Source organism: Anolis sagrei, chromosome 1 (genome assembly GCF_037176765.1).
Source record: "Anolis sagrei isolate rAnoSag1 chromosome 1, rAnoSag1.mat, whole genome shotgun sequence".
NCBI classification, from domain to species: Eukaryota; Metazoa; Chordata; class Lepidosauria; order Squamata; family Dactyloidae; genus Anolis; species Anolis sagrei.
The window spans coordinates 106,583,636-106,599,215 of record NC_090021.1 but is presented as its reverse complement, the minus strand read 5'-3'; the positions used below and the strand labels follow the sequence as shown (position 1 = coordinate 106,599,215).

Below are 15,580 nucleotides of genomic sequence, written 5' to 3'. Positions count from 1 at the left end.
AGGCATCTACGGACAATGCCGGCTCTTTGGCTTAGAAATAGAGATGAACACCAACCCCCAGAGTCAGACACGACTGGACTTCACGTCAAGGGAAAATCTTTATCTTTACATGAGAAAAAGCTAAACTCTCCCTTTACAGTGGTAGTCAAATTCAGTAAATACAGAGGCCAATTAACTGCTACTAGGACTGTCCGTGATCCGTAAGGACTGCCAAAAATGCAAGAAAGAAGAAAAGGGGCAGGGCAAAAGAAATCCAAAAGTTTATATAAATATATATTTATAATTTAACATAAAACGGGGGAACCTGTTTTGCCCAAAATCAGTACTACAAGGCATAGACAGATATTTGCAATCTGTTGAAAAGGCAAACTGATGAAAAAGGACAGCCCATCAAATGTCTTTTGGGAGGTGGGAAAACCTACAGCAGTGGCTCCCAACCTGTAGATTGTGGACCACCAGTTGTTTGCAAGAACGGAAATATAGTCAACAGTTTCACTACACCGTTGCCTCGAAACCACGCAGTAACAAGAGCGACTGGTCTTGCGAAACACTCTTATAGTGCCGAGGCAACGGGGATGTCAGGAGGGGAGAGTCTGACTACCCACACAAGATTACAACTACCACATCAGCTCTAGATTATTAAATGTGGTTTTCTGTGGGTGAGAAGATGGTGACTACTGGATGGTATATGTTCTGTATCAGAATCTAAAGCTGATGTGGTGTATCCAATGCACTTTTCTGAATCAGCAACCCTAATAACCAAATCAAAAAGTTATTATCCAAAACACTGACCAAACACTGATTCGTAACCCTTTTGGTACTAAGGTTGGAGAGTCGTCCCTGGTCAAAGTGGGCCCTGGTCAAGTGGTCCCTGGTCAAAAAAAGGTTGGAAACCACTGACCCAGAGGCTTCAAAAAGCCTTCACCACCTCTAATTAAATTTTATTCGCCCCTTAAATTCAAAATGTAGTGCAGTTGTAAAGAACTTATCTTACCTACAAATTACTTTAGTAGTCTGGCTAGAGGAAGAGCAAGGACATGGAAGAGGAGCAAGGCACAGAGCAGATGGAGGGTGGGTTACTTGAAGGCTATTTTAAGCCTGTGGGCAGAAGGACTGCTCACCACTATTGAGGCTCACATTCAAACAAATCATTACATGGATTATTTAATTGAAATAAGGCAAAAAAAAAAAACATGATTGCTATCTTACGGTACCTTACCTACATCAAGGTAAAACTGCAATACATGCACTGCTCCTTCTTTTTTCAAAAAATTCATGAAGAGAAAGAAAAGATCCTGGTGGCCTCTGATTTCTTTCAATTCCAATTGCAGGGCCTGCCCAAAAGCAAAAACAATGAGATATTTTCCTGGTGGCTGTGAAGGTTTTTATTTTAAAACATAACATTCAAACTTTAAACAATGATTTCATGCTTACTGAGGGCTTCTTATTTCTGGGATCTGCAAACTTCTGTAGAAAGGGAACCAATGCTGATGCAGGCTCTGTTGCGATCTCAGGCTGGGGGGAAAACAGCACCCATATGAACAAGACTGTATGACAGCATCACCAACACAATATTATTCTTTTGTTGTCAATACTCACAGGACTGTCATCAATGAAGATGAGTAGCAGATGATTCACAGTATCCTAACAGGAGGGGAAAATATATATATATATATATAGCAAACAGCTGGTGCTTACATGAAACTCAACACTAACACTGCCTGAATGACACTTCTCCTTAGTGGGGTTGTACAAGGTACCAAAACATTTCCAATGGGAGAAGCACAAATTACTCTCCCTTCTGCTCTCTGTGCAAACACTCTTTGAATGAACACACAAACCTATTTTGAGGTGAGATGTGATGAAGATACATGCAAATACTTGTATGCTGTAGGAAATCTATTCATTCATCTCATCACCCACATTGAGCAACTTGAGTTCAGAATGAAATGTTAAGAATACTTGGCAAATACAAGCCTAAAACTAAATGCCATCTGGTATGACCCAACTCAAGTTCTATTGAATTATTTTGAGTTTTGGAGAGGGCTTTGAAAGAGAAGTGGGGTGGGCACAACCAGAAATCTGGCTTTGCCATCCTTTGATGGGCTGCATTCATTCTCCAGCTATCTGGTATCAGCAGGAAGAACTGCCAGGTGGTAAGGACTGAATTTTCAGGAGTGGAATATGATGCCTCAAAATGCAGTGAAGCCTCCTTTTCTGGAAGTTTTTAAGCAGAGGCTGGAGGTCATCTGCTAGGAGTGTTTTGATTGTGTAGTTTGCATGGCCAAAGGGGGCTGCACTGGATGGCTCTTAGGGGTCTCTTCCAACTCCATGATTCTATAATTCTAGACTTGGCTGGTAGTTTTTTAAAATGTCTTGCTTCTTTCCAAGGGAAGTAAAGGTATTTGTTTATTTACTTACTGAAAATATATTATAGTTTTCTTATTGGATTATGTTTAAGGAAGAGTATGGCAATTTACCAGTAAAACAAGATTAGATAAAATCTGATTTTATCAAAGTTATCAAAGAATTGCAGTATTATTTTAAAAACATGGTTAAAAACAGTTGAACTCGGGTATTTAAATCACAATAATAACAGATAAGGATATATGGTCTTTTAGATAGTTTGGATCGGTCAAAACCAGCACTTTTGAGCTCTGTCAAGAAAAGGATTGGTAGCCAGTGAAGCTATTTCAAGAGGAAGTCACAAGTTCCCTGTAACCTGTCCCAACCAATAATCTGGATGCAGTACTTTGGAATTGTTGACATTTGTAACTATTTCCAAATGTTCCCAGACAAAGTGCATTGCAATAATCCAAATGAGATGCATCAGTGTAGCCAGAGGCAGCATCCCAAGTGAGGAACAGGACATTTGTCTGTTGTTCCTTCTAAGTACCTTTCTTCCTAGGACTCCTGAAAAGAAGCAAGGGATTTCTGAATCATTAACATCTGCACTCCCTGCATGCAGCAAAGAATGTGTGGCTGCTGTCTCTCCAGAAATTCCTTGCTTTCTTCCAGGAAGTTATGAAACAAGTATAGCATTAAAGGTGTCAGCTGTTCTTCCCTTGTTCCAAGGAGGAGGAGACATGTAGCTATGGCTTCTATCATCTCCTGAGCAAGGAGGGGGCAACTCTACCAGCCCAAAATGCTGTTTTTGCATCCAGGACCTTGCTAGACATATAACAGTGAGGGCAACATTTGGCAAGAACCTGTGAATGATTTTAAAAAACCCTCTAACACACAACCAATTCAGAGAAAGGACTGGAGGGGCATGCAACACTAAAGGGAACTGTGGACTGCTAATCTGAGGCCACACTCTCATATGAGGCCTCATCTACATTGCCATTACAATGCAAACTGAACTGCATGATGTGGCCAGTGTAGACTATAATCCAGTTCAATGCAGTTAAGATGCATTATATGAGTCTACACTGACCATATAATGCAGTTCAATCTGCATTATAATGGCACTGTAGATGGGGCCTGAGTCTCAATCAGAGAACACACAATAGAACCATAGAGTTGGAAGAGATCTCGTGGGCCATCCAGTCCACCCCCTGCCAAGAAGCAGGAAAATTGCATGCAAAGCACTACAATTGTTTTGTATTAAACCATTATAGCGATTACCAATGCAACCCCATTAAGAAGCACGATGAAGTCTCTGTATATTTATTGGAATAAATTGCATATTACTTTTCTTTGAAGTAATCTTGAGCAACTCACAAGGTAAAATCAATAAAATGAAGATATTATCCACAGGAAAACAGAACAAAAAGTATACTTCTAAAGCCACACCAAAACCACATCTCATGGTAAACAGTAACAGCAGAAATTCTTTGAAAATAGAAAAAATGAGCAAATTCAGCTTCTTAAAACTAACCGGATCAGCTAAGAAATCCATGGAGGGAAGGAGGACAGAACCAGAGAGAATTTCTCTTAGAAGTAAGGTGAATGATCTGAAAATAATAGAAGAATCAGTTTTTATACAATGTATTGTCGAAGGCTTTCACGGCCAGAATCACTGGTGTGTTGTGTGGTTTCTGGGCTGTATGGTCATGTTCTAACAGCATTATCTCCTGACATTTTGCCTGCATCTGTGGGTGATCACAAATGCAGGGGAAATGTCAGGAGAAAATGCTGCTAGAACACAGCCACACAACACATCAGTTTTTATACACTTCTGCTTTCTCTCTCACTGGAGTTTTCAAAAGATAATATTTAAACCAAACTGGCACAATAAGCAATATATTGTGTAAGAAAATATAACAAATGTGTCACGTACGGAGTGATTTGCTTTGTACTTTTCTGTTAAAGATCAGAGCTAATTGAAGCATCCAGAATATGTCCCCAGATCTCAGCCAAGAGGAATGAAAAATGTATGAAAGTATCATTTTTTGAGTGAGATTCTACTTCGCAATGTTCTGGAGAAAAAGGCTTTATTCCATTTTCTATATGACAAACCTATTCGGTTCTTTTACCTATACATTTACAATGGGTCTCCAAGCTTTGAGTGGAAGCAGCTACAGTCTGTAACTAGTACAACAGAGATCTTGTTGTTTTACTAGTTTGGGATGTGTGTGGTTTTTTTGAAGAGGAAAATACAACAGTGTGATTAAAAGATATCCTTAAGAAAGCTTAGGAAGAATGATGAACAAACCATTTTGACAACCCTTGATGTATGGACTGGCTCTCCCACCACCTAACTTAATTTGGAATTCTATAGTGTGCCTTTGGAGAGTCGGCTGCCATATAATGTCAAGCAAGAGGGTGGTACTGGGATTCTGTTCTTCTTATACCATCGGCAGCTGACTGGCTATTGTGAGAAGAGAATGATAGGCCACACAAACCTTTGATATGATCTGGCAGGGCCTCCCTAATGTTTTTATTTTTCACTCTTATGCTGAAATAGTGCCCCTTAATGGCGTAGCTGGTTAAATCGCTGAGCTGCTGAACTTGCTGACCGAAAGGTTGGCAGTTCAAATCCAGGGAGCGGGGTGAACTCCCACTGTCAGGCCCAGCTTCTGCCAACCTAGCAGTTCGAAAACATGCAAATATGGTAGATCAATAGGTTCCGCTTCTGCAGGAAGGTAATGGTGCTCCGTGCAGTCATGCTGGCCACATGACCTTGGAGGTGTCTATGGCTTAGAAATGGAGATGAGCACCATCCTCCAGATGGTGTTTACTTTTTTATACTGAAATAAATTGAATTAATGTCAAGGCAGAAGGATACTACGTGCATGTATAGTTCCACATGTGCAAGTTTCCTACTTTACCGTCACATCATTGCAAGTGTAAACAGGTGAGCAATTAAAACTATTTCCAAAATGAAAGTAATATTTGTGGGATTCCGTAAGCTCCAAGCAGTGTTGGATGCACTTTAGGACTGAAATATCACTGTCTTCAGAAAAACATTAGGCCAGTGGTTCTCAACCTGTTGGTCCCCAAATGTTTTGGCATTAAACTCCCAGAAATCCTAACAGTTGGTAAACTGGCTGGGATTTCTGGGTAAGTAAGTAAACTTTATTACGGTCAATGACCAGATCATAACAGGGGGACCCAGTCCTGAACATCCACGTCTAACCCAAGGAGTTATATGCTTCAAACTTCAACAAATTTTAAAATCTAGGCTAAAAACCACATACTGGGAGTTGTAGGCCAAAACACCTGGAGATCCACAGGCTGAGAACCACTGCATTAGGCCAATCACTTAATATGCATTTTCTCCAGGCACTGAAGGGTATCACAAACAAACAAATTCTTTACTGTATCCATTTCCATCCTAATTTTTCATAAACTCTGTCAGTACTGACCTAATCGTATTGTCAGACTGCAGAGGCTTGTTGCAAAATAAGAATGAAGCCTTCATGTAATCCCAATATGACATTCTGTGGTAACAGCACTATATACTTAACTTTATTATGTGTCACATTTATCTTTTACTCTATGTTTGGGATTGACTATACCATACTACAAAAAAGGATGGAATGAAAATATTTCAAATAAGACTGCTCAGTTAACATACCTGCAGGCAGTTGCCTTTGGAGGTAGAATGTAGGGGAACAAAAGCTCAGTAAGTTTCCTTAAGTAATGTAGTTCATCTCTCCTACTTCTCAAAGCCACATGGAGCTCTGGCCCATACTCTTCCAAAGCAGCCTGCTGTAAGTATTCAGCATTTTTCACTGTAGAGAAAATGTAATTCAACACAACTCAACATGTAATTAGTATGGAATAAAGTAACAACGCTAACAGTTAGTCATAACTACAGCAGACTCATTAAAGTAAAGTGACTAACATTAGTACTGACTATTCAGTACAAATTATTCAGCACCTGATTCAAGGAGTCTATATTTGATGGGATGAAAAACAAAATCTATGCTACAGTAGAGTCTCACTTATCCAACCTTCGCTCATCCAATGTTCTGTATTATCCAATGCACTCTGCCTCCTGCCCAGATCCACAGCTGTTTCAATACATTGCAATGTTTTGGTGCTAAATTCGTAAATACAGTAATTACGACATAATGTTACTGTGTATTGAACTGCTTTTGCTGTCAATTTGTTGAAAAACATGATGTTTTGGTGCTTTATTTGTAAAATCATAACATGATTTGACATTTAATAGGCTTTTCCTTAATTTCCTTATTACCTAACATTTTCACTTGTCCAACATTCTGCCGGCCCATTTAAGTTGAATAAGTGAGACTCTACTGCATTTTCACTAACCAACAAAATAAAAGGAAGCAAACAATAATATACCAAAGATATCTAAAACAAGAGTAGGCACTGAGCAGTTTGCAGAACACATGCAATCTTTCTAGCCGTCTCCCAATCATTTTTTAAAGTTTTGTTTGGGCCATCAAATGGAGAATTACTTCCAGAAACGTCTAGGAGGGCATTATTTAAATGCTCTTCCTTCCCAAACATTGGGCCTGAAAAATACTTCCGCAAAATCATACATGATTGCCTAGTAACTTCTAGTTTTGAAAAAATTGATGCCTTCAACCCTTGAGTCTGGAGTGTTTGAACATTGCACTTTCCATCTCCCCTTTTCACTCTAAAGAAGTAGTACAGAGAATAGTGAATATGGTGGCTTGCTGTGAGCTGATGCTCAACTTTTAGTATACTGTTTGTATTTTGGATGCTCTGCTTATTTTTTTAGTAGTTGTCCCTAATACACACACGGTGCTAGACAGTTCAAGCACTGGAAAATAACTTAACATCACAATACTGTTCTGAAAATGACTATGAAAACTGACAGGCTCAAATTTTGCAAACACTGATCTGGATTCAAGAGGGTGTTTTGTTGATCATACAGCTTTCTTTGGTGGTGCATTATTGTGGTAATTGAAACAACAGCCTTTTTGACATATGAAGAAATTCTTAAAAAGAAAAGTTATCTCTTCTACAAATGCACATTTTCATTTCTTGAGTTTATAATATAAAGTAATAAGTTTCTTAAGTTTAGGCAAAACCTATATGAAAGGATTTTAAAAGTGCACAATAACACTTCTATTTTGGAGTGAGTCCTTCTGAATTCAAATTTTGCTTTAAGTCGCATAACACACACACACATCTGTGTGCAATAAATCATACAGCTTGTTTCATTTTTGGAAGTTATATTGCAATGAAGTCCAATTTGACAGCACAGATTTTAAAATATACATTTTTTAAATGTTTATGCTACCTTTCTGTCTGGCTTTGGCTATTACTTCTATATGCTTCATGGCAACCTTCAGCATTTTCCTTGTTATAACTGTTGGAATATCCACCTTTAAAAAAAACAACAGGAATATACAGATATATTTTGCAACAAAGTGTATTTTCTTATGCAGAAACATCCTTATTGCAACTAAATAACCTAATTTGAAAACAGCAGGAGTACCAAAGATCCCTGTTTTCTAAACGCATCAAATTATGAATTAGATTAAACACCATTCAATTCAGAAGTAATTTGCTCAAAGTGTTCTGATATGGCGGATGCTTTTACTGGAGCTATAATATCGAGGCAGAACTCTTTAAAAATCATAGCCTCATCTCAAAATTCTGCAGATCATGTCCTTTTCCCCAACACAAACCTCCTAGCATGTTCACGAAACCCACATTTTCAGGCATCTTCAAAACATGCCAACTTCTGATGTCATGCAGCTGTGCCAAAGAAGAATCTACACTCTTTTAAACAGTATTCCTTACTCTTTCTCCATTGACCTCACTTTCAAATCTGTTTTTAATTCAAAGGCTGTAGTTTACCTTGTAAATTCTGCGTACTACCACAGATGCAAAAAATCTTAAAGTTGCTCTTAGTTCATCCACAGAAGATTCATCGTCAGTTATATCCCTGCAAAATTTCAAAACAAAGCATAGTATGAAAACCTCGAACCTGATAGCAACTAGAGCTGACTTATCATTGCAAAATAATGCTTATATTTGTTAATTCTACATAAAAATCTTATTTTCATTAAAAAAAATAATAATTAGGGCTGCAAAGATATACAGTGTTCCCTCGCTATATCACGGTTCGCTTATTGTGGACTTGCTGTTTTGCGGGTCCTCAATAAGCGGGGGGGGGGGGGGGGGGGACCGTGGGGATGGGCGGAGGAGGGGAGGGGGAGCCAGCCACTAGGCCTTACCCTGGGGCTTGTCTCCACCCTCTCAGCAGCTGCCTCATCCTCTTCACCGAATCTGCTGCTCGCTGCCTCAGAGACCCCTTGGGCTCTGTTGACGGCACTGCCAAGCTGGGCTGAAGCCTCAGCCCAGGCCTCAGCCCAGGCTGGCAGTGCCCTCAACTTGCCCAAGAGGCCTCTGAGGTGGCAAGCAGACTCGGCGAAGACAACGAGGCCACTGCTGAGTGGGCGGAGCATCCTTATTTCGCGGATTTTCACTTATGGAAACGAATCCTGGAACGGATCACCAATGATAAGTGAGGGAATACTGTATTAACCAAGTGCAACTTAATGAGGTCTTAATAATAATTTAGAAGTAATTGAAATAATACTCCTTGTTATGTTTGCATACAATCTGATATTCACACATTTATGTTTTGTATTGAAAATACATGGGCAGGGATCATTTTTTTCTTTCTGTGCCAATCTGGCAGAGCACAGCAGCACATTTCAGCACACCCAAAGTGATGTGGTGTCACTTCTGGATGCCCTTTGGGCAGGTTTTTTTCTGTTATCTGTTTTTGGTAGGTTTGGAGAACGTAAAGAATTAGGGAGCAGCATGCTGTCTTTTTATGTGGTTGAAACAACGGAAGTTTCTCTCAACAGAGGGGAAGCAGTTTCCAGCAATTCTTCCCTTCTCCTGCAGACCCCTGCTTCCCCTCCCGAACTGTTTTTAAGGAGCCAGATAAGGAGGAATGATAGGGAATCTGAGAAAAGCCACATCCCCACTTCCAGGTAGCACTAACTGATTTCAACAAGTCTGCCTAGTAAGGTTTAGCAACAATGGGAAAGCATGGAACTCCTTCCCAGAAAACCACTAGCTCTGGAGATTATGAATGGGGCTCTGCAAGAGCAAAACCTTGTGTATACAATGCAGAGAAACCAAGATGAAGAATGCGATTTTTCTGCTTCTTGGCAGGGGGTTGGATTGGATGGTCCACGAGGTCTCTTCCAACTCTGTGATTCTATGATTCTATGAAATGGTCTCTCAAAATTCTCTTTCAGGTTTGCACTTACTGATCTAGAGATAACTAATAACATTTTTTAAAAAACAAAACACTTTTTGAGGATCCCTGCAACTATCCAAGACAGAAGATTTTGAAAGAAAGAAACATACACAGCACAGACACCCTAGTCTTATCTCAAAATGTTTATTCTAAATAAAAAAATAGAAGTCAAAGTCTAAAATTCAGATACTTATACATGTATCATACAAGGTCAACATACTAAATCAGCGTAAAACATCCACACCAATTCAAGATTATCACTTAAAGTAAGCCTTCAATTTTTCATGAGTAAACACTACATTCTATGGCTTAAATAATCTTTTTAGTTAACACAAACTTCAACTGTCTCTTAACTTTTGACACCATTAAAAATGTTTTACCACAAAATAGCATTTGTGCTCCCTCTGGTGTCCCACCAAAGCAAAGGTTTAATACACAACACTGGATCCTAGGAACTTCTCATGTGCACAAGTTAAAAGTGCACTGCACAATCTCCCAAAAGGATCATCTATATTCCATTCAACTGGATCCAGGCTGACTGCACAGTTCCAACTGAACCAACAAGAGCTGTGATAAATGTTTCCACTGTTTTCAAGTGGACCTGAATATAATGAATTTACTGGGTTGTTGTAGGTTTTTCCGGGCTATATGGCCATGTTCTGGAGGCAATTTTTCTCCTGACGTTTCGCCTGCATCTATGGCAAGCATCCTCAGAGGAAGTGAGGTCTGTGGGAAGTAGGAAAAAAAGTCCTTTGTCTCACCCTGGTCATTCCACAGATATATAAACCCATTTTTCCTACTTCCAACAGACCTCACTACCTCTGAGGATGCTTGCCATAGATGCAGGCGAAATGTCAGGAGAAAAATTGCCTCCAGAACATGGCCTTATAGCCCAGAAAAACCTACAACAACCCAGTGATTCCAGCCATGAAAGCCTTCGACAATATAATGAATTTACTTTACCCATTATCTTGTGCATGTTTTTCAGTCTCATAATGCACCTAATAATTTGTATTTACTTCAACTGACATAACACAAATAGTAAAATGCATTACTGAAACTCAAACCTCATATAACTCTTAGTAGGAAAGAAAATTTAAATGTTAAAAAAAATCATACGGCATACTCTTGTAGAACAGTAGTTCCCAAATTTTGGTCATCTGTGTGCTTGAGACTTCACTTCTCAAAACTCCTGACCACTGGACATGCTGTCTGTCTGAATTCTGAATTATTTTTCTAAACACAGCCCAATTAAATCACAACCCTTTCCACAACATGTAAATCAGCACTTGGATTACATTTTTACTGGTGTTTACTCACGTCATCCTTTTCTATACAATGTGTTGCACATCTGTGTAAAAGTGGCGCACACTCACTTATACTATCTGGAGTGAAGCCAAAATTATGTTGGGACTTGTGCCAGGCATTAGCTCAACACAACAGATCATACAATCAATCACAGAAAAGGGGATCATAAATGTAATTCCACGAAAACAAAACTAAAGTTAACATTTCAAACAAAATCAGACATAACTACAAATGCAATAATTTGGATCACCAAATATAGGTGTATTCTTCCCACTTAATGTGGCACACATGATAAAAAGATTGTTCCAACACTCATACATATGCAAATAACCATTAAGACAGGGTAGGCACATTTTAAAGTCGAGAGGGCTGCTCTGCTCCAACTTCAGCTTCTCTACAGCTCTAAAGCGCATCAACACTAAATGGGTTTGGACACAGTAATTTAATCATGTTTGATTGGAAGGGGGGGCAAGGAAAGGGGCTGGTGCCAGGAGTTTGTGGGGGGGGGGGGGTCATCTTGAGATCTAAGGGTTGGATTGCCCTGGACTTCTCAAAGGATCTCATCTGATCCATGGATTACACAATTACTATCCCTGTATTAAATTAATTTAAAAAGATATTAACCAAATTTCAATTGCTAGAGCAGACTCAAGAAATCAATTAACAGAAATTGATTCAATGAGTCTACTCTACCTTGTACTAGAAACTGTTCTGGACAAGGGTATTGTATTTTGCTGAAACTTACCGGTACCAAGGATAAACAAAGTTATCCAGCAACAGCTCAAACACCTGCAGTCAATCAGATTAAATAATAGATTACAGTATGTCCAGCAAGACAGCTAACAACCATCATGACTAGCATGCGTCCTCCAAGGTCACTTTTTGAAAACCCACCCAAATTCAGTAGACATGAAAAATATTATTGCCTTCATCAATAACTCTCAGAATAGTGGCCTTCCTTCCCAATCTTCTGCTCTCCAATTTTTGCACATTGGTCTCTTCCATAGTTAAGATAAGAAGAGAGAAGATTCTCTCAACAGAAATCTAGAGTTATCTACACTCCTAGCATTTGGAAGAGAAGAAACATTCTGCTCAATGAACCCAGAGTAATTCAATTAAACACCCATAATAAGGGAGACTAAGCACGGAAATGGCATATTCCCAGAGGAAACACTGTGGAGCATATTACACTGTGCACACTGCACGTCAGTGCTATAGTCACAAGATCAAGCCTAGATATTTTTAAAGGCAACATGGAGCAGTTCTGAGATACGACGTGGATGTATTGTTATGTGCAAGAATGGAGATTAAAAGGGGGCTAAATTATGGCAGAGTAAGTATTCTTCATACTAACTGATTTAATATCTACAATTTGTCTAGCAGCAGTGGGAAACAATGGCCTATTGAGCTGATACAATGAGTGTAATAAAAAAGAGAGAGTGAAAACAGCTGTGAGCATGAAAATAACTTCGAGAAAGCATTCCTATCAAGAAATGCATGTGTTTGGATAATTCTTAGAACACAAACTTCAGGTACTCAAAAGCAAAAATTACTCTGAGCATATTTTTTTGAGAAGTAATGCTATGAGATTCCTATTCTGGGGAATGTTAAATAGTTACCTCTGAGAGCGAAGCATCAACTTTAGAGGGAACGTTCAGGTCTCGCCATGGCTGATAATTTTCTAGCAGCAATGCAAGCCTATTAAAAAGCAGAAAGACTGCTAGGTTGTGTTCTAATCACTTTTGCCATGGTACACACAAGCATGATTAAAATGATGAATATGCGACTCACCTATGCCTATTACACTTGATGTTACCACATACATCACAGCTGAACCCTTGGGAATATGGCTCTTGTAGTTCTAATTGCTAAAAGAAACAATAGAAAAGAATGAATGGAAGAAAAGTTTCATTCCACAGAATCCAAATAAAACAGCTTGGAATTAATAATGTAATTGTATGCAATAAAACAACAACAACAATAATAACAGCAACAATAACAACAACAGTTATTTTCCGCCCTATCTCCCCTGAGGGATTCAGGGTGGATTCCAACAAACAAAAAGGTAAACATTCAATGCCTCAATAGCAGTAAATACGAATATAATAACCCAAAACAACCCCACATATAGAGCAACAAAATGATGAAACAAATTTATTGAGCCTATTTAAAGTGTTTTAGACCATTTTAAATTGTTCAGTATTTCTTTGCTGTTTGTTTAGAAACCAGTATGCCTCTTCTAAACTTTTTTCCTATTCATTCCTTCACTCAAAATCATATCTTGCTACTAAATGGAAAGATGTTTACAAATAACTGACCACATGATATTTGTCATTAAATTATTCCAAATCAGAAACGTGAAAGGGCTGAGTGAGAGACACATGCACATAAAGATCTGGGCCCCAGCATACTTATAGCTAAGAAGATTAACATGAAATCTGCCTTTAATAACCTAGTTATGCTTGACAGCAGCTTAATAAAATCTTTAAATAGAAAGGCCTGTGAGAGAACCCTTTTTTCATCAGACATAAAACAGTAAGCAACCAAAATACACCAGAACTATTTACAGTAGGTAAGGATGCTAGAAATTAACTTGTCTTTGGTGCTTTTCTTCCACTGGGATCCAAAACTTAAAATGAGTCCAAGATCTCCCATCTAGCTCTCATTTACGCAAACCTTTTACAAATGAGACCGTATATGTAGACAGAACAAAGGGCAAGCTATGAATTTATCTGATTGACTGCCTTGCCTCCACATTGGTTGACTGGCAGATAATTGATAGGCTTAATTAAAACCCATCAATTATTTCAAAGGGCATTCAACAGTGACCTAACAGTGTCCATCTAACAGCAAACAAGTCTGACTGACAGAAGAGACTCTATCTTAGGGTCATGCAAGCCTTCAAATCTGGTGAACCCTTAAGAACAGTGTGTGATGAAGGAGAGAAGGAAGAAGAGGCCCCACTACATGACCAGAAATATGCTTGAACAAAATTTTATTCCAGCCAATATTCTTCCTATTTAAAAATTATGGAAACCTTTAATTTCCAACATCAGCAACTAAAATCAGTTTCCACTGATTAACTAGCTGACATTTTACTTCATCTGTCAATAAAAGCTAAATAAATCTTGCCACATGTTGATCATAAACACTGTATATATATTAAACTAATGCCCAATGATGTTTCAAATAACATCAGTAAAGTTACACATTACCTTGGTTTTATGTTTTATTGTAAACAGTATGTTTGGTAACAGAGAATCTGGACCTAAGGAACAATAGAATGTCACAACGCCTGCCACAAATGACCAGAAGATCATTAAAACGTGAAGGTACCTGAAAATAAAGGGAAAAGTTACAACAAAAAGATTAATGCTAGAGATCAACTTTAAAAACGCATGCCCAATACAACACATATCACGCTGTGTAACATTTGCACAACTTTTAGGAATACCATATATGACATTCAACTTCCATACAATCATATTTACTATATTAATGACAAAGTATAACTGAAGCAAGTGAGAACTGGCATATGTGACCCCAATATTCCCGCAACAACAAAATCTTATTCAGTGTTGAAGTCCTAACCTATAATGATTTAATACTGAGTCAAAGGAATAACCAAAACAAGAGTAGAAATGCCACATTTTCTGCTTTGAATTGGAATATATGGTATTCCAATGGATGAATGCTTTGAATTGGAATATATGGTATTCCAATGGATGAATGCAATGGATGAATGCTGGATGAATGCAAAGCTGGGGTGAAAATTGCTGGAAGAAACATTAACAACCTCAGATATGCAGATGACACCACTCTGATGGCCGAAAGCGAGGAGGAGCTGAGGAGCCTTTTAATCAAGGTGAAAGAAGAAAGTGCAAAAGCCGGGTTGCAGCTAAACGTCAAAAAAACCAAGATTATGGCAACAAGAATGATTGACAACTGGAAAATAGAGGGAGAAACCGTGGAGGCCATGACAGACTTTGTATTTCTAGGTGCAAAGATTACTGCAGACGCAGACTGTGGCCAGGAAATCAGAAGACGCTTACTTCTTGGGAGGAGAGCAATGTCCAATCTCGATAAAATAGTAAAGAGTAGAGACATCAGACTGGCAACAAAGATCCGCCTAGTCAAAGCCATGGTATTCCCTGTAGTAACCTACGGATGTGAGAGCTGGACCTTAGGGAAGGCTGAGCAAAGGAAGATCAATGCTTTTGAGCTGTGGTGTTGGAGGAAAGTTCTGAGAGTGCCTTGGACTGCGAGAAGATCCAACCAGTCCATCCTCCAGGAAATAAAGCCCGACTGCTCACTGGAGGGAAAGATACTAGATACAAAGTTGAAGTACTTTGGCCACATCATGAGGAGACAGGAAAGCCTAGAGAAGACAATTATGCTGGGGAAAGTGGAAGGCAAAAGGAAGAGGGGCCGACCAAGGGCAAGATGGATGGATGGCATCCTTGAAGTGACTGGACTGACCTTGAGGGAGCTGGGGGTGGTAACGGCCGACAGGGAGCTCTGGCGTGGGCTGGTCCATGAGGTCACGAAGAGTCGGAGACGACTGAACGAATGAACAACAACAACAATGGCTGTGTGGAAGGGCCC

At 39.1% G+C, this 15,580-nt stretch overlaps 1 protein-coding gene across 1 annotated transcript in view; it reads right to left on the bottom strand.

Annotated features, from left to right (window-relative positions):
• The window catches only part of SNX14 (sorting nexin 14), a 52,019-nt gene that overhangs the window by 24,781 nt on the left and 11,658 nt on the right, over positions 1-15,580 (bottom strand). Inside the window, exons 2-12 of the mRNA XM_060752990.2 lie at positions 14,191-14,311; positions 12,767-12,843; positions 12,595-12,673; positions 11,721-11,764; positions 8,248-8,335; positions 7,685-7,769; positions 6,023-6,179; positions 3,881-3,956; positions 1,600-1,644; positions 1,435-1,515; positions 1,220-1,334 (exon numbers count right to left, since the gene is read on the bottom strand). Of these exons, the coding sequence (XP_060608973.2) occupies positions 1,220-1,334; positions 1,435-1,515; positions 1,600-1,644; positions 3,881-3,956; positions 6,023-6,179; positions 7,685-7,769; positions 8,248-8,335; positions 11,721-11,764; positions 12,595-12,673; positions 12,767-12,843; positions 14,191-14,311 (968 nt within the window). The remainder of the gene's footprint in view (positions 1-1,219; positions 1,335-1,434; positions 1,516-1,599; positions 1,645-3,880; positions 3,957-6,022; positions 6,180-7,684; positions 7,770-8,247; positions 8,336-11,720; positions 11,765-12,594; positions 12,674-12,766; positions 12,844-14,190; positions 14,312-15,580) is intronic.